The sequence below is a fragment of the Phocoena sinus genome, chromosome 18, assembly GCF_008692025.1.
Source record: "Phocoena sinus isolate mPhoSin1 chromosome 18, mPhoSin1.pri, whole genome shotgun sequence".
NCBI lineage: Eukaryota > Metazoa > Chordata > Mammalia > Artiodactyla > Phocoenidae > Phocoena > Phocoena sinus.
In genome coordinates this window covers 25,073,452-25,100,424 of record NC_045780.1, presented here as the reverse complement: position 1 = coordinate 25,100,424, position 26,973 = coordinate 25,073,452, and the positions used below count along the sequence as shown (strand labels likewise).

The 26,973-nt window shown below is 41.5% G+C and overlaps 1 protein-coding gene and 1 pseudogene across 1 annotated transcript in view; one reads left to right on the top strand and one right to left on the bottom strand.

The window, feature by feature from the left end:
* The window catches only part of VWA8 (von Willebrand factor A domain containing 8), a 387,125-nt gene that overhangs the window by 20,860 nt on the left and 339,292 nt on the right, over window positions 1-26,973 (bottom strand). The window contains exons 43-44 of the mRNA XM_032610892.1: window positions 20,759-20,867; window positions 4-129 (exon numbers count right to left, since the gene is read on the bottom strand). Of these exons, the coding sequence (XP_032466783.1) occupies window positions 4-129; window positions 20,759-20,867 (235 nt within the window). The remainder of the gene's footprint in view (window positions 1-3; window positions 130-20,758; window positions 20,868-26,973) is intronic.
* Window positions 17,565-18,166, top strand: LOC116743152 (annotated as a pseudogene).

Genomic DNA, 26,973 nt, shown 5'->3' with positions numbered 1-26,973 from the left:
TACTTGTGGCTCCAGCTCACCCCGGCGTTTGTAGATGGCTTTTTCTCCAGTTAGCCCATCAATGATCTTGGCATCATCTAGTTCCCCCGTAGCTTGGTGTCTTAGCCACTGTCTTTCTTTACCTTTAGCCTACAATGACATACACACAAATCCTTACTTTAATTAGTTCTGCAGGGTCCCTGACACATTTTATGCAAGAGTAACAGGAAACACACCAGGGATCTTTTCAATATGTGATGGTTCTGCATGGACACAGTTTCATAAATGGACTGGTTTCTGCTCTGCTGACAAAGAAATGCCCTTTGTGTAGATTTTGTTCATTATAAGTGTTTTAACATATGGAATGACAAAATGAACTCACAACACACATGAACAGGAAAACGGTACGCAAATGAACCTCTGGAGAAACATGCGATATCTGGAAATGTAATGGTGATGCATTTCTTATGGATTTTCTGTCACGGTACTCTTAGAGAATTTATTAGGTAACACAATAATCAGCTTGAACTTGTTAACACTGTCTGCAAGCACAGAGAAAACGTGATCTTCGGACTCTTCCTTTTGGAGAAGTTGTTATGCCGGTTCTCTGTGACTTACGGTGCAAACGGGAACAGCTGAGAACAATAGTACGTGAACATTCTGTACCCCACCTTCGCTCTGATCATCTATATTCAGAAACCTCCTGAATTACTTTTCTAAAGATATTCGCACATAATGCTTAAAACTGTGCCATAAATGATAAAGAGTTACAATATCCCAATCCAGGTTTATCACAGCTTATATTTACAGTAAGAAGTGGGAAGAAAAGCTAAAATACCTTTATGTGTACAAACTAGAGCTGTAGTTAAGATCATGTGCTCTGGAGTCAGACAGCCTGACTCCAGTCCTTCCTTCACCATGATCAGGTATCTGACCTCAAGCAAGTTATTGAACCTGTCTGCATTGCAGCATCCTCATCTTAAAAGTGAAGACAACACTAGTTTCTACTTTAGTGAGTTATTGTAAAGATTAAATGAGATACTACATGGAATAGCTGAGAAAGAGCCTGGGCAATCTGTGTGAGCTGGTATGGTGATGATGATGATGATGAGACACATTATGGACAATTAAGTCCACATTACTTTAAGCACACTTTCATCACGGTTTCATTGGAGGTGGCTGTATGACAGCACTGTCATTGAAAAAGTCAAGCTTTAGGCAGCCAGTCTCTATTTTAGGGGCAGATCAACCACTACACAAAGAAGCTCCACATGGTATGACTCTGGGTAGTACTCTATGTATTGTTTTCCTGTTCCTCATACCCTTGCTGCAACCAGGTGCAAAATACCACATTTGAATACAGATATATATTCACGTGTACATGAAATAAAGAGAGAGAAACTCCTAAGGTACTGGCATAAAGATATTAAATTTGGTGAGTAGTTAAATTTCAGGAACTACCAGGTATGTGCCCCCTGGAAATATGTTCTTTCCTGATGTGTAATCTTGGTAAGAGCCCCATGATCTTATAGGACAATGGGACTCACTGGAGCATAGCTCAATAAATTCTAACCAATAAGTCTACTCCCCTCCCCAGATTTTGGTGTGTCTGAAAACAGAATATATCTTATAGTTGATGGCAAAAGAAACTTGCCAAGGTAAAAGGCAGAGGGGTTAATTGTGACCTGGTTGTCATATCTGGAGAACAAACATATGATCTTGGCTGAGCATAGCAGGTATCATCCCACTGAATTATTTCCATTGGCAGCATAGGCAACTGACTTTTAATTTGAACTAAAATTCCCAATTATTATTTAAATGGATTAAAAAAACATTACACTACAGTAGAGCATAAGAATAATGAGCAAATAGATAGAGTCGTGGGATGCAAATATACTGTAAGTGAAGCAAGATTCTTTGCTGCAGAAATGACAACACTTCCAACAAGACCTATGAAGGTAAGACTCCCTGAGAGGAGGAATCTGGGTTTAAATTTCTTAGGAGAACATATGCACAGAGGGCTACATTTCACAGGACAGACCTTGCAATTAAAGAGAGGAGAAACCCCTAGGCTTTGTAAAATAGATCACAGCATGCTTAGAGCTAGCAGAAGTTGGAGTGACTGATTCATGGACCAAGAAGAACTATCTCTCACACACTGCACACCCATCTAAAAGTTCAAGGGAGGGGCTTCCCTGGTGGCACAGTGGTTAAGAATCCACCTGCCAATGCAGGGGACACAGATTCAAGCCCTGGTCCAGGAAGATCCCACATGCCGTGGAGCAGCTAAGCCCATGCGCCACAACTACTGAGCCTGCGTTCTAGAGCCCGCGAGTCACAACTACTGAGCCTACGTGCCACAACTACTGATGCCCACGTGCCTAGAGCCTGTGCCCAGCAACAAGAGAAGCCACCGCAGTGAGAAGCCCGTGCATCACAATGAAGAGCAGCCCCCGCTCGCCACAACTAGAGAAAGCCCGCGCACAGCAAAGAAGACCCAACACAGCCATAAATAAATAAATAAATAAATAAATAAATAAATAAATAAATGTTCAAGGGAAGCTGTTAAATTTCCAGTGTTATGTAATTCAATTAAGTAAAACATGTAACTCTCAGTTTATCCAAATAGTAAGCGTAGAGAATATCACAGTTTTTTTTTTTTTTTTTTTTTTAAATAATTCTTTATTTATTTTTGGCTGTGTTGGGTCTTCGTTTCTGTGCGAGGGCTTTCTCTAGTTGCGGCAAGCGGGGGCCCCTCTTCATCGCGGTGCGCGGGCCTCTCACTATCGTGGCCTCTCTTGTTGTGGAGCACAGCCTCCAGACGCGCAGGCTCAGTAGTTGTGGCTCACGGGCCTAGTTGCTCCGCGGCATGTGGGATCTTCCCAGACCAGGGCTTGAACCCGTGTCCCCTGCATCAGCAGGTAGACTCCCAACCACTGCGCCACCAGGGAAGCCCCACAGTTTTTTGTAAGACTAGAAATTATACTGTCAATCTTAAAGGAACTGAAGAGGGCCAGATCATGAGCATGGGTTATTAAAAAAGAAAAAAAAGCATTGTGTCTCTGTGTAGCTTATTACTCTGTTTTACTTCCTTCATACTTATCACTATTTACAAATGTATTGTTTATCTCTTTGTCTTATCTGCTTGCTCTGCTAGAAAGTAAGGTTGATGGGGATAAGAGCCCTTATATAACTTCAGATTCTAGAACAGTGCCTGATACCTAGCTGGTGTTCAATAAAAATTATTGAACAAAAGTAGATTGCTTACTATAAAATGTTAAGTGATAGGGCTTCCCTGGTGGCGCAGTGGTTGAGAGTCCGCCTCCTGATGCAGGGGACACGGGTTCGTGCCCCGGTCCAGGAAGATCCCACATGCCGCAGAATGGCTGGGCCCCTGAGCCATGGCCGCTGGGCCTGCACGTCTGGAGCCTGCGCGCTGCAATGGGAGAGGCCACAACAGTGAGAGGCCACAACAGTGAGAGGCCTGCGTACCTCAAAAAAAAAAAAAAGTTAAGTGATAAAAGTATGATGTAAAAGCATGCATATATAGTATTCTCTCAATGTATATGCATGTATATTTTATATATATATATATATATATGCAAAGAAAGTATATAGGAAAAAACAAAAATATTAATAGTCATTGTTATTTTTGTGTTGTGGAATTACGGGTGATATTATTTTCTTTAAATTCCTGTATTTTCCAGTCTTCATACAATGAGTTTGTGACTTTTATAATTAAAAAAATAAATGCTCCTTTTTTTTTTCCTCAAAAGGATTTAAAAATATCCTTTTATAATTTTATGCGATATACTTTTGGGACCAGCTTGCAGGTTACGGAGAACAGGGCTTCTCCAACATTAATGGGCATATAAATAACTTACGGATCTTGTTAAAAAGCAATTTCTGATTCAGTAGATCCAGGCTGGGGCCTGATACTCTGCATTTATTTTTATAAATCTATTCTATTCAATTTGTTTTTTGGCTGTGTCGGGTCTTCATTGCTGTGCGAGGGCTTTCTCTAGTTGCGGCGAGCAGGGACTACTCTTCATTGTGGTGTGCGTGCTTCTCATTGCGGTGGCTTCTCTTGCTGTGGAGCACAGGCTATAGGCGCACAGCCTTCAGTAGCTGTGGCACGCGGGCTCAGTAGTTGTAACTCGCGGGCTCTAGAGCGCAGGCTCAGTAGTTGTGGTGCACGGGCTTAGTTGATCAGGGCGGCATGTGGGATCTTCCAGGACCAGGGCTCAAACCCATGTCCCCTGCACTGGCAGGTGGATTCTTAACCACTGCGCCACCAGAGAAGTCAGACAATAATATTTTCTCAAATAACTGGGAATTGTCCCTAATTTGTAAGCTTCTAAGTGTTAATCAAAGTCTAAAAAGTGACTTTGAAGGAATGTGTTGTTTTCACTAGTAAATCTATTCTTCAATAATAGAAATAGCTGAATTGCCTGCTAAGTGCAACGAATTATGGAGAAAATCACTGCTTAGGAAATTAGTTCATTCCATGTCTATTTTGACATTAGCTTCGATGTAGTTTATTTTAAGCTAGTTTGCTATTGATAACAAAGCATTTTGAGACTTGGGTGAATAATAAATTATAGGAAACATACTTTGTTTTCCAAACTTCATCTTTCTGCCCCAACATCAGCACTCAAAAGAAAGCACAAAACGGCTAAAACCTGATTTACAACTTGATGAAAATCTTTCATTTCATTATCTGGAGTTCTAGGGATACTAAAAATCTCCTAAATAACTGTCTAAGACTCTCAGCAATTGCTTGCTCTCTAAGTTGGGATAGAGTCAGATCTAAGAAATATTAAGAACAATTATACTAGAAACAGGACATCAGAACTGTTAATAAGGTTCATTATTTATATCAACACATGAATGCCTATGCTATGGCATATATATATTTTAAAATAAATTTTTGTTTTTATTTTATTTATTTTTGGCTGCGTTGGGTCTTCGTTGCTGCATGTGGGCTTTCTCTAGTTGCAGCGAGCAGGGGCTACTCTTTGTTGCGGTGCGCGAGCTTCTCATTGTGGTGGCTTCTCTTGTTGCAGAGCACAGGCTCTAGGTGCAAGGGCTTCAGTAGTTGTGGCATGCGGCCTCAGTAGTTGTAGCTCGCGGGCTCTAGAGCGCAGGGTCCGTAGTTGTGGCGCATGGGCTTAGCTGCTCTACGGCATGTGGGATCTTCCCGGACCAGGGCTCGAACCCATGTCCCCTGCGTTGGCAGGCGGATTCTTAACCACTGCACCACCAGGGAAGTCCCTGGATATATATTTTTGAATAATATCTAAAAACTATACTAATAAGCATACAGACATAATTAAGTAAAACCACATAAACAAACAAATGACCATATCACCATAACAAAAGTGATGAGATTTACTGAATGTCACACCCAGGAAAGCATTCCATTATGCTAGTTTATACTCCTGAGATTTAAATTTAAGATTGCCAAAGTATACCCAGACAACTGCATGCTTTATGACAATCAGATAGGAGTATTATTATCTAAATATAATTACTTAGTGGGCTATCCTCTAAATATATTTATAAAGATCTCACTGTAATGAAGCTATGTGGAATAATAATGGTTTGCTATGTTAGATATTCCTGTATTTGACTGAAGTATACTAGTACATTTATCATTTACCAGAAGAACTTTGTCTTCAATTTTCTTTAGCAGGCTTGTGAGGTAGAAATCTCACCAGCCAGCTAAACTAACTACCAAAGCTAATTTACTATGAGTCAGCTCTTCAAGACTATAAGTGAACAAATGTTAACTCCTTATGAGAGGTTTGCAAAATCCTGCGTTACTGATATCAATTCCAGATCAGAGTTAGAGCATAGAGGCTGCTGTCACAGACTAAGGGCACAAGAAGGGAATTACAGGTGGTGTGAATTTGGGGAAAAGGTCCGACATAAGAGCAATAGGGCCACGGCCCAGGGAATGTATGTCAAACAACCAGTGCAACAGCACTGCAGAATTCTTCTTTTGGTGTACATGCTAATAATTAGTAAAAATGATAATAAAAGGGGGGTCCTTTCTAGGGGACCTATTATTGCCCTTGGTAAGGGGATTATCGAATTACAAAATACTTATTTTTCCCTTAGAATGTTATGTTTGTCTGCTGTCTCTGGATTCACCATTATGTAAGAACCTAGGGACTTTAGGTCTTAATTTTCTTGTGCTGGTTTGCTTCTTTTCCTATACATGATTAGCATCTTTTAAGGTCCTCTCTAGCTTGAAGACTTTGTTTCCGTTTTGTATACCAATAAAAGAAAAAGACTCAATAAAATTTGGGGTGAGAGTAAAGAAGGGATATGTTTTTTCCAATAAATCTGCTACCCCCTTTTTCGGGTCAGCTTTTAAAATTTAAGTGTAACCTACTCGTAATAAAGTGCATAAATCTTAAGCGCAGATTCAGTGTAACACCTGCACCTCCCCAGCCTCTCTGGGCCTCTTCTTCTGGACTTGACCTGGCCCCTGCCAAAGGAAACCCCCCACCTGACTTCTATCATCACAGATTAGGTTTGCCTGTTTTTGAACTTCATGAAGGGGAATCATACAGTATGTACTCTTCTGTGTCTGGCTACTTTGGTTCAACATCTTTCCCAGGACAGGCACCAGCGCTGTCGTGCTTTATTCAGCAGCACTTTATTCTGTCTCTGCTGTGACAATGTCCAATCATGTGATTTCGATCAAGTATCACAATTTATATCTCATCTACAACTGTGTTGTTTCCAGTTTGGGGGTATTACGAGTAATGCCGCCATGAGCATCCCTGAACATGTCTTTTGCAGCAGGTATGTGTGTATTTCTGTTGGGTGGAAATCCTAGATATGCTCAGTTTTAGGAGATACCGCAAAACAGGTTTCCAAAGTAGTTTTTCCAATTTACATTCCCAGGAGCGGTGTATGAGGGTTTCCTTTGCTTGCATCCCCACCAACGCTTGACATTGACAGCTTCTTTTTTTCTTTTAATTTTAGCCATTCTGGTGGCTAAAATTCTTTTCTTTTAAAATTTTATTTGTGGCTAAATGAATTACTTTTTTTTTTTTTTTTTTAGGTCATGCCGTGCAGCATGCCGGATCTTATTTCCCCAACCAGGGATTGAACCCAGGTCCCCTGCACCAGGAGCGTGGAGTCTTAACCACTGGACCACCAGGGAAGTCCTGAAATGAATTACTTTTGATTCTGCTTGTTATTGACATTTTTATCAATGAATCAGTAGTTTTTGTTTTTCAGAAGTGAAAGTATGTACCAACCTTTTGATCCAGAACTATGGGCACAAAGACATTTTTATATAGTAGCACTATTCATTCATTTTCAAGTACATAACTTGCAGATAAATATGGACAGATAATATATTATCTATCATCTAGCCAGCTCACCAACACTTGGAAACTCAAAACAGGAAGAGGCCCGTCAGGATGGGTGTTCTTAAAGGCCATGGGCTGGAAGAGGGGTTCTTTAAAAATTGACTGAGGGCTGGAATAGAAATATTGATTATTTTGGTCTGTGTATTTTATGGGACTCATTGAAATACTTCTTTAAATAGTAAGTTCCTACTGTATTTAAATAAATGCATTTATTTATAACAAAGGGCCAGACATGTTCTTTATTGTATATTCCTACTGCGTGAAGAAAAGTATTCTTATAAATATGTCCATCTGTTTTGTATTATGTAACAAATTCATACTAATGAGAATTCATTATATATAAAGATAGGTTTCACTAGTAAAAAGTCTATGTTACAGACTTTCTTAAAAAAGAAATAGTTTTATTACTTTCATGTAAAGAACACTTAGATTAACTGAAATGCTCAGAGGATAACATATTCTGGTTAATTCACTTTCTGAGAAATAATTTGGTTACCAGAAAGCGTGAGCACACGTACACACACACACACACACACACACACACATCTATAGCAGTGAGGACATTTAGGAGGAACAAACTTGACAAAAACCAATTATCTTGCGGTTTGTGAACTTTGTCTTGTGATTTCAGCCCTGAAAGTATTCTAAGTCTTAAGTCTTCACTTATTTGGGTTATGGATAAGCAAGACTTCTTTTATCTATCAACTCTACAAGCAAGCCAATCTTCTATTATTCCTTTAGAATTATTTCATGAAAAGATTAGAAAGGTTTAAGTAGCAATTTTTGTAGAAAGCACATCCATTCTACAGAGTAAAACATATCGATGACCATCACTAAATACTTATTGTGAACAAATACATGTAAATGGATATTGAGGATACCTGGGAGCAGTGATTCTTTCATTAAACATTAGCTCCCATTATTTTGACATTTCTCCATGTTCAAACAACATAATATTTTTTGCTATTAATTTGCGCCATTCAAACGAAAAAGAACTAAGGTAAACTTTTGTACAGTATTTGTAAAATAACAAATTATAAATCAGTGGAAACAATAAAAAATTTTCTTTGTGATTCTCAATATATTTAAAAAATATTTGTTTATTTATTGGGCTGTGCCAGGTCTTAGTTGCGGCACGCAGGATCCTCATTGCCTCATGCAAGATCTTCGATGTGGCATGCAGGATCTTTTAGTTGTCGCATGCGGGCTCTTAGTTGTGGCATGTGGAATTCAGTTCCCTGACCAGGGATCGAACCCGGGCCCCCTATATTGGGAGCGTGGAGTCTTAACCACTGGACCACCAGGGAAGTCCCTGATTCTTGATGTTTTGACATAGTAAAAAAATATTCTACTAAATACCTGTTAGGTTGCCAGCTGCTCTAAATGGTGAAATGCCAAAAAAAAAAGAGCAGATACAGACCTTCCTATCTTAGGGAATTCTCTGTTTCTTGAAGTGACATCTCATTGCTAGAAAAAAAGAAAAAGGTGATTCATGTACTTAACAAAGACGATTCTTGTTAGAAGAGTTTGTACTCTTGGATGGTGATGTGGAACTAAACTATTACTTTGGGTGACAACTTACTGTCATTTTACAAGGAGTTTTTGTGAGCAATTTCACATCTTTCCTTCAAGAATTAGATATTTTGTACTTCAAAGGAGCTGGGAACTACACATATCAGTGAGCATGTATAACAGGCATTTTAAACTTAACAGTTCAAAACTGAGCCTTAGAGCCCATCGCCCGCTCTCCCCAAGTTCTCTCAATGAAAGGCAACAGGGCAACCCCATTCTTTCAGCTGTCCAGGCCACATACCTGGGGATCATCTTTGACCGCTCTTTCCCTCACATCTCGCACCTGGACCACTGGCAAAGCCTCTCAACTTCCGGTGGTTTCCGACCATATGTTACTGTGTCCAAGTCATCCCTAGGTCAATTGTCATTTCCTCCCACATGGACCACTGCAATGGTCCCCCTGCTTCTACTCTTGCCCCCTGCAGTCCCCTCTCCACAAAATAATCAGGAATATTTATAAAAACATGTCATAACTTGTAAGAAATACAATTAAAAAAATCAGCATAATTAAGTTTTTAAAAAGCCTGGCTTACGTGGAGCAACTAAGCCCGCGAGCCACAACTACTGAGCCTGCGATCTAGAGCCCGTGCTCCGCAACAAGAGAAGCCACCGCAATGAGGAAAGCCGTGCACCAAAACGAAGAGTAGCCCCTGCTCGCCACAACTAGGGAAAGCCCGCGCACAGCAACGAAGACCCAACGCAGCCAAAAATAAATAAAATAAAATAAATTTATTTTAAAAATGTCTTTATGTTGCTGGCATTACTTCAGCAATACATAGCATTTAGTAAAAAGCCTGGCTTAACTTCAATTTCTCTAATCATCTTCAGGAATGAAATAGTATTTGTCGCTCTCATATGTAATATGCATTATCCCACTTTTTGCTTCCTTCTGTTTCTTTGTTTGTTTTTTAATATTTATTTATTTATTATTATTATTTTTTAACATCTTTATTGCAGTATAATTGCTTTACAATGGTGTGCTAGTTTCTGCTTTATAACAAAGTGAATCAGTTATACATATACATATGTTCCCGTATCTCTTCCCTCTTGCGTCTCCCTCCCTCCCGCCCTCCATATCCCACCCCTGTAGGTGATCACAAAGCACCGAGCTGATCTCCCTGTGCTATGCGGCTGCTTCCCACTAGCTATCTATTTTACGTTTGGTAGTGTATATATGTCCATGCCACTCTCTCACTTTGTCACAGCTTACCCTTCCCCCTCCCCATATCCTCAAGTCCATTCTCTAGTAGGTCTGGGTCTTTATTCCCATCTTGCCCCTAGGTTCTTCATGACCTTTTTTTTTTTTTCTCTTAGATTCCATATATATGTGTTAGCATACGGTATTTGTTTTTCTCTTTCTGACTTACTTCACTCTGTAGGACAGACTCTAGGTCCATCCACCTCAATACAAACCTTCTGTTTCTTGATATCAACCACTGATTTTTGTTTAATTTTTGAGACAATATGGCAATTTAGGCCCTTTTTATTATTTTTAAATGTACTATTTTTATATTGTGTATCTTTAAAAACATTATTCTTGATATTTGAGTTTTCTTTTAAACATATTTACCACAATTATTTAGATCTGATTCTGTGTTTAACTGCTTCCAATACTCATTGCTGGTCCTTTTATACCACAGGTTTCCCATTCTTAAGGAATTTGATTTCTCTCTTAACTGGCTGGAATATTTACACATATGTATGTAGAGATGTGCGTGTACACATGTGTGTATACATATTTACTTCAAAATTATTTTCAAAAGGATATTTAAGTGACATATATTTTAAGTCTCTGAATATCTGAAAATGTCTTTCTGTCACCTTTGTACTTCGGCTGAGTAGAGAATTCTTGGGTTACAACTTTTCTCCCCCCAGATCCTGCAGACGTTGTTTCACACGATCTTTGGTGTTCAATGTTTCAGGGACAATTAATGTAAGATGAATTTTTCTTTCTTGGACAATAGCTTAGCTTTTTTATTTTTTTTTTTTCGGTACGCGGGCCTCTCACTGCTGTGGCCTCTCTCATTGTGGAGCACAGGCTCCGGCCGCGCAGGCTCAGCGGCCATGGCTCACGGGCCCAGCCGCTCTGCGGCATGTGGGATCTTCCCGGACCAGGGCACAAACCCGTGTCCCCTGCATCGGCAGGCGGACTCTCAACCACTGCGTCACCAGGGAAGCCCAATAGCTTATTTTTTGTCTGCCTGTATGCTTTTAGGATATTTTCTTTTTCTTTTTTTTTACATTCTTATTTTCTTTGTTTTTGAAATGTTAAAATTCCATGAGGCTGTGGCGAGGTGCTTATCTCTTCTCATTAACTTTGCCTGGTACTCAGTAAAGGTCTTTTGATCCATTGACTTAAGCCTGTCTTTGGCTCAGCACAGTTTTCTTTTACTATTACTTGAATTATTGTTTATGCGTGCTTTTTGGTGGCTTCTTCGGGAATATCGTTGGTACAACATATATTTACTGAGCACTTACCATGGGCCAAGTACTGTTCTACATGTTGGTATGGCTCATGGCTCTATGTGTTAGCTCTCTGCTCTGTTTTTGTTGACCAGCTTTCTCATAGCTTTTACCTCTTCAGTATGGAATAACAATTCAAGTTTTCCTTTCACACTAGTACTTAAGACTGGATTGAGTCTGTCCTTTCTACTTTTAATGTAGATTTCAGCTTTGGCATTGCACCTGTAGTTTTCTTCTAGTCTTTCCTTATTTCACGTACTTCAGGTTTCTTTGAATTTTGAGAACACAAAGCAGATGTTTTCTAAAAATGTGATGTTTTCTGAAGAAAATGTTCTAGCCTATCAGCATCTTCTTCTACATCTGGAATTTCTATTATTCTGCCTCACTGCAGAATTATTTCATAGAGCTCATCTTATTTTTTTGTGTCCTCATTCTTGGATGATAGGATGGCTGTCCAAAGCTGTTCAGCAACAGATTGGATGGATTCTCCACTTTGTTATTATTAGAATTCTCCTTGGAGATTTTAGACTGCTGTTAGTAGTTGAAGCAAAGCTATACTACTAGCTCAAGAGCTCTGCAGGGAAGGAGTTGGAACTATGGACAGTCACGGCATGAGAACTTCATCTCCACATCATTTCTTATTTTGTTTGGAAAAGCCATTGCAATGGGGCCATTTGGCATTTGTTTGATCTGGTCTTCAAGCCAAGTATAAGTTGAGGCTGGTCTGGCCCCTTTCCCAGAGTTACTGCCTTTCCAGCTTGTCGCTTTATGCCACTGCATAAAGTCTAGACCTCTCCACCCCTCCACTGCTCCTCAGAGCTGCTGCTTTCAAATGCTGCTGCTTGGCGGTGACAACATGGAGGTCAAGTGATCTGCTTCTCACCAGCTCTAGGGTTCTCTCTTCTACTCCCTGCCTCTCCAAGCAAGAGATGTTAATGTGATTTGTGGTCTCCTGTGCTTACTTGCTAAGAATGCTATTTTTTGTCCTGTTTACAGCTTTTTAGTATTTTAATCCTTTTAATGGTCACCCGGCAAAGATTGAGCTCGATGCCTTTGCTCACGCAGCCTGGAAGTCAGGACTGTACTTCTAGGCTGTGCTCGGCTGATGCTGTCCTCTCATGGCCACTGATGCCACGTGCTAAGTGACGAGCCATTCGTGTGCTAAGATAAAGTAGCTAGCATTTTACTCCTCTCCCCAGAAATGCAGATGTTCCTTGACAGGCCCATCCTCACTTTTCCCCCTCTTTGCTCTATACGCTCACCGTCATCAACACATCTTCCCTCTTGGTTCGGGCCATTTCTCTATACAGATGACCATAAAAATACAGACATATCTATACAGATATGTAAGCCTATCTGGTCCTAACCTTGCTCTTGAACTCGAGTCATATCTTAAAAATCTCCAAATACCATGCTTGTTTGACAGTTTTCCATAGGTGTCCCAGTAGTGAGAAAACATAATAACAGCCAAACCAAACATCTGCTTTCTCCACAAGCCTCTCCTCTTCCTGTGTTCCTTATTTCTGTCCCCTAGGGCTTGAAGACCTCACCATCCCCTTCACTCCATGTTCCATCAGTCACTGTCTTCTGGTCATACCTCCCAACTGTCCCATCCTTTGCATTTTCACTTCAATTACCCTGGTTTGGGTTCCTATCACTTCTTAACTGAATAACTGAAGTAATGTTATAATTTCCTGGCTTCTTCCACCTCTCTCTCCTCTAAGACTTACTAACTCCATGATTATGAAACCTCTTAAAGAAGATAAAACCACACCACTCCCTTTCTCAGTCACGTCCAAGCTCCTCACTGATTACAAAAGACAGTCAGCATGGATTCACCTTCTCTCTAGTTTTCTCTCCTATTACTCCCTGCCCACAAGCCCATCCCCAAACTCTGAACTCTAGTCACGCTGGACTGTTTGCCATTCTCTAAACAGCCTTGTATTCTTTGTAGTGTTTGTCCCCTGCTCATAGGTTTCTTCTGTCTTGACTAGAGCTACCCAGATTGCCTTTGGTGTGTGAACACTTGTTACTGGTCTGTGATGAAACAGGTCACAGAAGTTGACAGTAATCATTTAGAAACTTATACGGCAATTTGACAAAGTAATTTTATGTTTGTGGAATCTAATATTAAATAATGGCTTGTATTTCGTATGTTATTTTTTATATCATTTTTTTCAGTAATTCATTTCTATTTTATTTTATAAAAGTATTAGTCTGTGAAAAGGAAAAGAGAGTTGAAGAACAAGGTAGTCTTTGTAAAGAGTTACTGGGAACAATCTACTGAGCTACTATAGAAATAAGAGCCACTAAATTTGCTACTTGAATGTTAGAGAAACACAAACATGAAGGCATTATTTTCCCAATTAACAATGTGTTTGAAGGACTGACCTTAAAAAAAAAAGGTTAAAAAAAGAAAAATTCGTCTGCGATCAGTTGAAAAAAAACCTGGCCCCTCTCCAGAGAAGGTTTGAGAAGCTCTGGTCAAGACCATCTTCCCATCTGCATCCTTAGAAGAGTTGCCAATCGAAACCATACTCATCCTTCTTGGTCCAGCTCAAACGACATTTCCTCTGTGAGTCTTTCCCTAACTGCCCAACCTAGAAGTTGCTCGCACATCTGTCTACATAACCATAGCGCTCTGTTAAAAACCATTCTGTGGCATCTACCATGTTGTGTCTTCTCTTACAACTAAACGTGTCTTCTTCACTAGAAGGTTAGCTGTTGAAGGCAAGAACTCTTAGGCAAAGTAGATATTCAGTAAATGTCCACTGGGTGAAACACAGTTACTATAGATTAAACAAAGCGAATGGGGAAATGCTTTCCATTCTTTACATACAGCAAAGTAGGGGCTCAGAATAAAATTCCTTGCCTGGCACCAACCTGCCTCCCAGCCTCAAAGCCTTTTGCATCTCACACTGAGTGGTATCCTGCCCTTGGCCGGACCTCAGCTCACACCTGAGACCACAGTGTCAGGCCTTTGTCTGTGCTGTGCCCTCTGCTGGGCATTGTTTTCACCCTTCTTTGTCTGGTTAATATTCGTGCGTCCTTCAAGACTCAGGTCATGGATTCTTTCCTTCAAAATCTATCCTAGAATCCCCTTCCTCTGGGCATCCACTGCATACTGTTCATCCCTCTACCTAGATGCTTACATATTAAACAGAAATGATCTGTGCAGGTGCCTGTCTTCCCCACCTCTTGAAGTTAATACCTCTGTGAGTACAGAGACAATATCTTATTAATCTTTGTGCCCTCAGTGCCAAGCACAGTGCACGTCACACATCAGTGTTCACAAACATCATTTATCTGAACACAAGCTCATTTTGAACCACTAAAGGAAAAAAAAAGGAATGTAATTGTTGGTTCATGGAGATATCATGCTAGGCAAAGCAATCAGAAAAAGGCTAGTTGAGTTTAGCCTGAGAATGAAACGACTGATTGTAGATTAGAAAAAACACTGGAGAGAAGATATGATTAAAATCAGTGGCATTTTGTAGAAATGGATATTTTCTATTGTTAGGGAAAGCTGGAATCAGAGATTCAGATTCTGAACCAAGTATAATTGAAGTTATTATAGACCCTATTATTCTAATGAGAAAACTCTTGCTACTGATTCATAAAAGGTCCAATCACTGGGACTCTATGATATCCCATGAAGAATCCAGTCCAGAAGCAAAGGAAGGTCACTGATGACAGCTGTCTTAATTGAGAAGAGTGACCCGTGATGCAACAGAGGCACATGCGGAAGCAGCGCTGACACGGACGGCAAGATGTTCCCTCTCCTCGGATCTCAGCCCAGTCTCTCAATGCATGGGCTTGAAGCCGTGCTTTCAAAGTCACCCCGAAGGATGATTTGCCAGTTCCTGGCCTGACTTTGTGCTGATCACTGAGGAAACACCCATTGTTACTGGGATTACACAATAACCTCAAGACAGCTGGATGTTATTAGTCAATCAGAACCACACAGGACTGGCAGGAGATGGCCAAAAGGTGACCAAATCCAGGCCTTCCTGTTTTTGTTGCAATCTAAGGATTCACATTCCACATGAGGTCCTGTCTATCCTTGGCCAGCGGCTGTTTGCAACTGGCACTATCTTTCCAAATTGAGGACTTTAGAAGCCCCACTTGAGAATAACACCTTGGATTAAAAAAAAAGAAGATTCGATAAGGGAAACACTTGAAATTACTTAAGAAGTCACAGCAGTGGGTCTGACTTTTCTTCCTTTGGCTGATCTTGTAAATAAAACATCATTTATATCAAAGGGTTGATGTGAAGAGTAAATGCAATGTTTGTTAAAGTAACCATAGCTTGGTGCCCAATGAACACTAAACCAAGACATTAACTAATACCAGATGAGGATCCTGTGTTGGCATTTGGATAACGATGCAAAATGTTTTAAGAGTATATGTGAAAGTTATACTTTTCACAGAGTTGTAGAGTTGGAAGAAGGTAACAGGCTTAAGAGATCATAGGAACGTGCGCTTTGGGCTCAGACACCTGCTTCGCTAGCCACAGGGACCCAGGACAAGCTCCGTTATCTTCCTAAACTTCAGTCCCCTCACTAGAAAGTGGGAACAAGATATCTGTATTTCGTAAGATTGTTGAGAATTGAGATGAGTTATGTGTCTCAGTCTCTTTATCGATCGAATGTAGAGAATAATACTGACTGGTTATTGTAAGGACTAAATAGCACAATGAATGTAAAGTACTTGACTGGGGGCCTGCAGTCCAGGTTGATGACTATTAGCAAGTGCAATGAAGGCAATGATGGAGCTAATTCTTCTGTAGAGAATGCTATATGCTAGGCACTGTTTTAAGGGGTTTATGCGTATCATCTTCATCTTTTTTTTTTTAAATCACAAATAAATTTAATTTTTCTTTTAAGGAAGAAGAAAACATAAAAGAAGGAAACTGGAGGGCATGGCAGGGGTCCCACAATGCTGTCTCTGCTCTGACTGCCCTTGAGCCTGTTATGGCACCATTGATATCTGCTCCTACAAGACAAATCATCCGGGGCTTCACTGGTGGCGCAGTGGTTGAGAGTCCGCCTGCCAATGCAGGGGACGCGGGCTCGAGCCCTGCTGGGAAGATCCCACATACCGCGGAGTGGCTGGGCCCATGAGCCATGGCCGCTGAGCCTGCGCGTCTGGAGCCTGTGCTCCACAACGGGAGAGGCCGCAACATTGAAGGGCCCACGTACCGCAAAAAAAAAAAAAAAAAAAAAAAAAAAGACAAATCATCCTAGTTAATCTTAATAACTGCTTTCTATCTGTTTTTCCCATTCTACAGAACCCAGGCTGTCTGGCTCCAGAGCTGGCATTATTAGCCACTACGGAGGATGACGATGACGATGATGTTGGTGTTGATGATGATGGAAGAGATCTTGATGATGCTGCTGATAACGTAAGGCACTTAGTAGAATAACTGGCACGTGGTAATTGCTCAATAAATGCTTGCTGTTATTAAAATGCTGGTGTTATCTGTAAAGATTTCTAGAGACGGAAGTTCCATATCCATTTTAGGTACTCATTTAAGGATTAAATTACTTCTATTCCCTTACATCTTAAAGCTCTTCCTTGCCATTATGTAAGCCTGTTTTCTCTTTTTCAGATTTCCAGGGGAGAAGAGAATGAGAACTTCCCTGGGACAATTAGTTACTCTATTTGAGGGTATTTAGAAAGTTATTAACCCTAATACCTTTACAGATTTTTTTTTTTTTTGGTTCCAGAAAAAAAAATCTTTTCCATCTATTTAGTCTTATCTGCTGCCTTTCTTTGAGTCCTTCACAATTTTCTTGCATTTCCCTCTTTGTGAGCTGGAAGCAAAACTAAACATGGTTTTCTGATACTGGTCTCATTGCTGTGGTGTTTCCCAGAAGAGTCATTCCTTAATGTTAACCCTAATCCTAACCCAGGCATAATTGGTGTCCTACTTTAAGAAGTCACAGCGTCGGGCCTGACTTTTCTTCCTTTGGCTGATTTGTAAACATAGTATCATTTATCTTAAAGGGTTGATGTGAGGATTAAATGCATTGATGTTTGTAAAAGTAATTACAGCATGGTGCCCAATGAATATCAATCAAGATATTAACTAATACCAGATGAGGATTTTGATTCCTTCAATTAAAAATGTATTCTTCTTCCTTTTCCAGTTAGCGGCCTGAGGTGACCTCTAAAAATGGTTCGCTATTCACTTGACCCAGAAAATCCCACAAAATCATACAAGTCGAGAGGTTCAAATCTTTGTGTTCACTTTAAGAACACTCGTGAAACAGCCCAGGCCATTAAGGGTATGCATATCTGAAAAGCCACCAAGTATCTGAAGGATGTCACTTTAAAGAAGCAGTGTGTGCCATTCCGTCGCTACAATGGTGGAGTTGGTAGGTGTGCCCAGGCCAAACAGTGGGGCTGGATGCAGGGTCGGTGGCCCAAAAAGAGTGCTGAATTTTTACTGCACGTGCTCAAAAATGCAGAGAGTAATGCTGAACTTAAGGGCTTAGATGTAGATTCTCTGGTCCTTGAGCACATCCAGGTGAACAAAGCCCCCAAGATGTGGCGCAGGACTTATAGAGCTCATGGTGGGATCAACCCATACATGAGCTCTCCGTGCCACATTGAGATGCTCCTTACTGAAAAAGAACAGATCGTCCCTAAACCAGAAGAGGAGGTTGCCCCAAAGAAAAAGATATCCCAGAAGAAATTGAAGAAACAAAAACTTATGGCCCGGGAATAAATGCTGCAAAAAATAAATGCAGATAAAAGTAAAAATAAAATAAAATAAAATAAAAATGTATTCTTGTATCTCTTCCTAGTACTGTGAATCCTCCAATGGCCTGTTTGTCCACCGGGTGAAACCCAATGTTGTGTGCAAGTTCGCACGGCATCCAGGGCCAGATCACGATCTGGTCCTTACAATTGTGCCAGCCTTCTCCCTTGCCATTTGTCCCCCACCACGAACACGGTCTTCGCAGTCACGCTGCATAACGTGCTATTCTCTGAACTCACTGTGCTCTCTCATGCCTCTGTGCACTTGTATGTGCCGTGTCCTGTGTCTGGAATGCCCTCACTCCTCAACCACCTGGAAAATTCCTCAGCATCTTTTAAGAGTGAACTCAAGGGCTTCCCTGGTGGCGCAGTGGTTGGGAGTCCGCCTGCCGATGCAGGGGACACGGGTTCGTGCCCCGGTCTGGGAAGATCCCACGTGCCGCGGAGCGGCTGGGCCCGTGAGCCATGGCCGCTGAGCCTGCGCGTCCGGAGCCTGTCCTCCGCAGCGGGAGAGGCCACAACAGTGAGAGGCCCGCGTAACGCATAAAAAAAAAAAAAAAAAAAAAAAAAAAAAGAGTGAACTCAAGCACTGCATCCTCGGTGAAGCCTTTTCTCATTCATCCCATAGAATCAAGCACATACTTCTCCACAGACCTTAGGAAACTGTTTGCTTGTCTTCTCTAAGTTCCTTCTTTGAGGGCAGGGACTGCATTTTCTTTTTCTTTTCTTTTTTTAATAAATTTATTTATTTATGGCTGCGTTGGGTCTTTGTTGCTGCGTGCGGGCTCTCTCTGGTTGTGGCGAGCGGGGGCTACTCTTCGTTGCAGTGTGCGGGCTTCTCATTGAGGTGGCTTCTCTTGTTGCGGAGCACGGGCTCTAGGCGCCTGGGCTTCAGCAGTTGTGGTGCACAGGCTTAGTTGCTCCACAGCATGTGGGAATCTTCCCAGACCAGGGCTCGAACCTGTGTCCCCTGCATTGGCAGGCAGATTCTTAACCACTGCGCCACCAGGGGAGCCCTGCATTTTATTTTTCTATCCCATCAAGAACTTAAGAAATGAACGAATGACGGGACTATACTCACTCCTCAGTCTTAGTACCAGCACCATACCTCCCATAACCCTCATCTCCCGTGAACCACTCATTTGGGGTCTTATTTGCCTACTCTCTTGACCTGGAGCTCAGAGCTCACCCAGAAGTTGCCCTCAGTGTTCAGGGAAATGAGTACTTTTTAAGTGAGTGACAATGGAAGAAAATCCAATCATTCAATGTTATGTTGTTCACATAATTTATATAAAATCTTACGCTGTTTTATCTTAAATAACTGTATATGGATTTTTTTAAAGCAAACGACTTAAGTCTTACACTCCCTAGATTTTGAAATTAGGCATCTAGTTAATCATTATAAAGACCTTTCTCCTTCCTTACCCTTTGGAAGTGATGTAGCTTTTCCTAATCTCCTGATGTAGTTTAGATCTATCTAGAAATAAGGCTTTCTCAGAGTTTGAGGTTGAAATGGTAGATTAAAAGTGCATAATGAAAACTTCTTACCTCCAATAACTAGCAAATAATAATAAAACTTCCCCCCAAAAGAACCAAAGAGGGAAAGGGCCTAACTGAAGGCCATGGACTTCAAAGGAAAGGACAGAAGATTCCAGAGTAGAACGGAGAAGCACACCACAGCCTGGCTCCTAACCCTGCCCCTTCTCCCCTGAAATGTGGCTTCTCTCTCTCTTCAGGCAAAACAATCTTACATAATTTGTGATTTTTCAGAATACTTAGCCCTTCCTTAATTATCTGTGCAAATTGGTCAGGACACAATCTTAAGTGTAAAATCTCCAAATAACAAATCTTTGCTTAAGATATATTGAAGCATCTTATGCTTCTAATGGATTTGAAAGCAGTTTGTTCACTTAAAATTTATCCTCTGAAATCTTATTAATAATGCTAAATGTCTTATTAGTCTCTGTTATCACAGATAATACAGACATGCTTTTTACAGACTCTGTCATGAGGTGTTTATCTTATAAATCAAATGCAAAAATAACTTAATATTAAAAAAAAGAAATACTGAAGCCTCTTAATATTTTTAGGGGCAACAGCAACACGAACTAGTTCTGAGACGACTAGCCTATGAAACGGCAAAGAGGCTGGCAATGTGGGGACCAGGGGAGGAGGGGTCAGGGTGCATAGGGGATGCACAGCTTGGATGATCCAAAATGTTCCTGTCATTGCCTGGGAGAGTCATTCACAACAAAATGATGTGTAGGGAGAGAGTTCTACCTGTGGATTTCTAGTAGAGATGGGACACTCATAGATCTAGATGAGGAGAATCAGGAAGTCTGATGCCTTTTAGAGTCACTGGTTAAATTACTGCTTCCTGGACAGGAGGAAAGGTGAGGTCAAATATTTTTACCTGACAAATTGAACTAAGAAAGCCATAGAGTGACCCACAGTTTTATGCAAACATTTTGGCATTGACTAATATTTTTGGACTGGCTGATTAGGGTTCAGATAACTTTCTCCAATAGCTTTGGGGTGGGTCTAGTTTGGGGCCCAGATTATTTTCTTGGCCCATACATGTTGATTACCTGTAAATTATCCAGGATAATTCGGAGGGAGTGCACCTGCCGTCGAACAGCCCCTGAAAACCTTTTATAGGTTGCGGCATCATATTCACTCATTTGGATCTCCTTTAACCTAAAATCAGAGGGCAAAAAAGACAACAGCTGAAAGCCTGTACCTATGCATCTTTTACTTCCATTCATCTACTGCTAAGAACTGTAGCAAACTCCTCGGTAACTCAGGAGGCCTTTGAGGAAAAAAAGCAAGAAGTGATGTCTCCAGCTCATGTTTCAAAAGAGAGGAATGTGTGTGCAGTGATGCCCTAGGAAATGGGTAAGTCGCCCTGCAGAGGAAAAAGCAGCCCTGATTTGTAGTGTTTGTTGATTTCTGTGGTGGTTGATGTTAAGCTATCAGTAGTGAGGCCCCTGAGCACTGAGTTAGGAAGAAATGTGCAGTTGGCTCATATGAGCCAGTATGACTCAGTCCCGTAGCACACTGCTGCTGTATCCCAAACACGTGTCGTGATGCTGGCAGATGGTCAGTTCGTGTGGCAGATTCCTAGAGAGATCCCATGGGTTGCTTTTTAGGACCAAGGACATATATTTGGTTGATCATGATAACAGTTCAGGCCCAGAGAATGTAAATAAATGTGTTGCTATGTAAAATATAGGAGTTTTCTGAAATTGACGGTGTACTTTTAATAGGATAATTGTGTTTTAATATTATTGTGGCATTGAAATTCTGTCCTCCCAGGACAGTGCTCCTTTTTACCATTTTTCATTCTTTGCTTCTGCTGCAGCCCTGCCAGCCCGCTTGCAGTTTCCTCAACCCACTGTGTGCCCTTGTCCCTGAGTCCCTGCATGGGCTTCTCTCCCACCCAGAGTGCCTTTCCCTGCTTCTTTGCCTACTAACTTCCATGAACTCTTCAAGGCTCATATCAATGGTCACCTCCTCCAGGAAGCCTGCTCTGATCTTCAGATTTGTCTTCTGTGCTCTCGAATCACTTCATGCTTTTCTCTGTCAGAGCATTGCTACCTATGCTATAGTTGTCTGCTTCCTGTCTCCCCAACTGAACCCTTTGCTCCTTTAGTCTTTCTCATCTTTACCTGCACGGTGCCTACCATGATACCTAGCATAACAGATACTCAAAATAAATTGATATGAGTGACTGAAATACAAATAAGACTCAATTACTTAAAATGCAGCATCTTAAACTAATTATAAGTAGAAGGTTTTACAGTGTTCTATCCATAATACACATTTCTACAAATTTCTATAAATGTAAAGGGTACTAATACTAGGACAGGGAATGATGAATGCATATCTCAAAAGCCTAACCACAGCACAGTATTCTAAGCTGCTCTCTGTGTGTGTGTGTGTGTGTGTGTGTGTGTGTGTGTGTGTGTACACGATGTTGGAGATATGGTTCCTAGGTGTAGAGCTGAAACTCTTATCAGGAGTATAGTTTTATTGCCTTGGGCTGGAACAGAACCCCCAAATGCTCAATGAGGATGAATGGTCTCTATTCCTCCCTGCGTGGCCAAGCGCTGGGAAGAATCCATCCATTACAGGGCAGAGCACTAAAGGCTTATTAGAATCACATAATGTTAGGCTTAGACCATGAGGGCAGATATGCAATTCCTGCCCTACCACCTGGCTGGGTTAGCTAATGCCACCTCAGGTGTCAAGACCCGGCTCAAAGTTTACATCCTATGAAGTCTGGCTCAATCCCTTCATGATCATTCTCTTTCACATATCTTCCACAGTTATCTGCTATGGAACCTATAAACTTCATTGCTTTTAATACATATGTCTATTTTGCCCTATCATAGTGTTTTTCAAACTTTATTTTCCACAGTAGGAAATAAGCTTTATATTGAGATCCAGTAAACAAAAATGCATGTACACACACGTGTGTGTATACCTGAGCCAAAAATTTAATGAAAAATACCTTTACTACATGTGATGTACTCTCACTTTTTCTCTTCTAATCCTCTGGGGTAAGGAACATGTCTTATTTTTTCTTAGAATCTCCAGTACCAGCACAAACCCTGGTACCCAGTGGCATTAAATAAATGCTGTTGGATAGCGCTTTTGAAAACACTGGCTATCAAAAGGTAAATACCTGAAAGGTAAATAATATCTGAATGGTTGTTTCCTGAGGTGACATGCCAAGGTGCCCTTCTAAGTCTAATTTACTCTCTGCTCTGAAGGACGAAAAGGAATATGTGTATAGGACTTGACCTCCTAACAATGTCTCTTATGTTTAGTTTTGGCAATCTCTTAAACCTCTCTATAAATTTTCATTAGATTAAGGTATGTCTCAAGTATCAAGCCTGACAGAAGCTGGGCACAATGACACTGCAGGACATGCTACCAACCCCTTCATACCTGGGAGGCTAATGTGCTCTCTCCCAAAGAAGGGAGATTAGTACTTTTCCAAAGACGGGAGATTAGAAAAAAAATGTAGGCATGGCTTGTGCTTAGCAGGGGAAACACACACACACGCGCGCGCGCACACACACACACACACATATCAAGGAAGGAGCCAGGCAGTGAGTAAGTCACCTCCGGCAGACTGGCCATTGTAGAGAGATCAGAATTAACTCCAGTTATAGGGATGCCTCTGGCACGATTGCGTGGCACCCAAAACACACCACATGCTGCTCTAATTAAGAAGAGATCTGGAAATCATATTCCAAGCTGTGTCAGCTTTCACAAAAATCACCTACAAGGTGTTCAAAGCTGATAACATTCTGAAAGATGAAGACCGAAGCAGGGAGCAGTGAAAGAAAATAGGACATTTTAGCCTCTGTTTGAGACAAGACTCCCAGTGCAAATACTCTCAAACCCACAAAGCTAGCTGAAAATAGGTCTTTCTGCTGCTTTAACCCTGATCAAAACTTCAGGGCACAGCTGCTTCACATCCTAGTAATCTATGCGGACTGACTGCACTTTGTTGGCACAGTATATTCTTTTTTTTTTTTTTTTTTTTTTTGCGGTACTCGATCCTCTCACTGTTGCGGCCTCTTCCATCGCGGAGCACAGGCTCCGGACGCGCACGCTCAGTGGCCATGGCTCACTGGCCTAGCCGCTCCTAGCCGCTCCGCGGCATGTGGGATCTTCCCGGACTGGGGCATGAACCCGTGTCCCCTGCATCGGCAGGCAGACTCTCAACCACTGCGCCACCAGGGAAGCCCCGGCACAGTATATTCTTAAAGGGTATATTTATTGTTACGTAAGAGTCTGGGAATTTTAGTTCTCATGTTACTTTTTCGTATAGGTCATTTTTGGATCAATTATGAGGAAAACAAACACAAGCTGAAATCTAGTGTGTAGGGCTGATTAGTTTTGCAAATGGTAGTGGGTACAGTTTCCACAGTTGGTGTCCACCTTAAACGCTTTTCCAAGCATGTAAAAGTACCTCGCCATCTATTTCATTCTTGTTTTATTGGTTTACTACCTCTGTTCTGCTTTATACATGTCTTACCCTTGTCCACCTGCTACTCTTCCTGAGTTAAGCAATTCTTGATATGTAGGAACCACTATCTAGCTGAAATCCGGATACAAATGAACGCTAAGTAAATATTACGTTGATAATATCAAGAACGCATCAGTAGAATTAGGCTCCTTGAGGCAATATGGTAGACCTCTAGGCTGATGGATAGGTCTGGCTATCAGTCTGGTTTTAGCCAGTCTTTGAATTAAGTGTGAAAGGGTGATACCATTACTTGTATGCACGTGTGTATTATTCATTCCACAAATATGTATGTGCTTGCCAGGTTCTGGGCGTAGGTACTGGGGATATACTAGAGGGCAAAATATCCTGCCGTCAACGAACTTGAAGTCAGTGGAGAAGAAATAAGCTATTCACACAAATAATAACACTATGGGAAAAAGTGATAAGAGCTATGGAGAAAAGGTACAGGGTGCTACAAAAGCACAAATGCAGGGACTTGACCTCATTCTGCACATACCTAAAATTGCAAAATAGCTTTAAAACTAAAGCATCCAAAACTATTGGATGACAGTGAAGAATGACTACTTTTTAAAGACCTGATAATAGTTTTGTATTTTTTTAAGTAAAATATTTCAGAGACACACTCTGAAATATTTACGATGAAAAGATAGAAAATCTTGAATTAGCTTCAAGGACTCGGAATGGAATGGGGGACTCGGAATGGAATCAGATTTTTCTTCCTGAGGTTGAGGGAACAGGTCCACAGGGTTCATTATATGTTACTCTCTACTTATGTTTATGTTTAAAAAGTTTCATAATAAAAAGTTTAAGAAAACTCTTTAGCAGGTACTAAATTGAATACCCATCAAATAGGACTATTACTACACGAAAGTAGAAAGCAACATTTTTCTGTGTGTTTTCTGTCTTTCTCAGGGTCTCCGTGTGCTTTTATTTCATCTTCTCCTTTCTCATCCCCTTGTCCATCTCCTCTGTATTTCAACCACCTTCCAGTATTCTTTCACGCGGACTTAGATTCTTCTCTGCAGCGCTTAGTAGAGGTGTCTGGTTTTCTCATTCCCTTCTCCACTTTTTCTCTTTCCTCCCTTATAGCCACTAAATTTAGTTGCCTTATTATTACAGATGCTCCTTACTTTCTTTCCCCTGTGGCGCGATGGTCCTTAATAGAACCAGATTCCTCACCCTTATCATGGAAATCAGAGAAGGGCTCGTGTACTTCTACCCAAGCACTACGTACAGGTCCTTTTCTCTCCCTGTGAACTCCTCTATCCATTTGTCTGCTTTCACAAAAATTGAGACAGGACTTGTGAGGTTTTCAGCGTGGAAACAATAGGAACTCATCATTTGGGGAGGAGATGATGACGTGTATCTAATTATTTGGTTCTTTTCCTAAATAAATATTTATTGTTTATATGAAACGTAGAGCCATATTTTAATTCTAACAAGACCTTGTATTATAGGATCCCTCCCATCCTTTTTTTGAGAAGCTTAAACTGCTTTCATTCCTAACATAGTGATTTGTCTTCATAGCCTCTCTGAGAGGAAGGGAGAGGGGAGTCACCATCAGAAGAAAAAACTGACACCCAGTGACGATAAATTAATTGTTTGAGGTCTCCAGGGAAGCCAGCAGAAGGGCTGGGAGTGACACTCTCGTCTTATCTACCTGCTGAGTACATGAGGGTCCTAAGCCTTGCAGGCTTTCCTGAGGGTGTGGCAGGAGGGACCTGCATTTTTGTGTCCCCATTGTTCTGGACTGTTTACTTGCAGGATGTGTAAGCACAGCACGTAATGTAAAACCAGATGTCCTGCGTGGGAGGAATTTCGGAACTCACATACCCTGGAGTGTGCTTTTCCTGAACTGCACCCAGCTCCTTTCACTGAGCACAGCGGTGTAAATCTGCCTTCCAGACCACCGTCTGTGCCCTCGCTCCTGAAGGAGATCTTGCTGCTCCTGGGGTACTTTTCACTTTTAGCTGATGAACACATGTGGATGTCTAGTGAAAGCATCATGCGGGTTCTTCTCATTTTTTAGATGGTTCCAATCAAAGTGGCTCCGGATGGTTCCAGGACATCTGAAAGCTACAGGCTGGTTGGCCTGGATTTCAAGGCCTCCACCCACTGACAGGGACTCCACAGTCAACCTCACTCCCCACCGCCCCCAGCTGGTACCCTTTATTCTGCATAGGCGAGCTGGCTCTCTCTGCCATAGTCACCCTGCTCGTCCTACCCTGGCGCCTCTGATCCCTTAGTTTTCCCTTCCTGGAACGTCCAAATACTGGCTGAACTCAGACCTCACCTCACATCAGCCCACGGACCTTACCCTTCGCTGCACTGCCGTACCACAGGACTTCAGCACTTAACCAGGGGCTGTGTGAGTGTGAGCGTGTGTGTGTACACGAGTCCTGTCTCCGCGTGAATCTACAAGATTCCTGAGGGCAGGAAGGGACCATCATACATCATTATCTGAATTCCCTATGTGGCCTGGGAACAGATGTGGATGGAATGATCTGACCTTCAGTTTCTCCGCAGAGAAGTATCTCTGGTTTTACTTTCTAACGTGCTCAAGCCTTTCCTCTACACGACCATATGTAATTAATACATTTAAAAGGGCCTGAGTAGAAAGAGTGGGAGATTATGTTCACTCGGCTGTCTCCACTGGGAGGCGGGTGGCTACGGATTTCAGTTTGTGGGTCCAAGTTGCTGCATGAGGAATAGAATCACACAAATTTGGGGTCTACTTCAGGGTCCACTGACATTTCACCA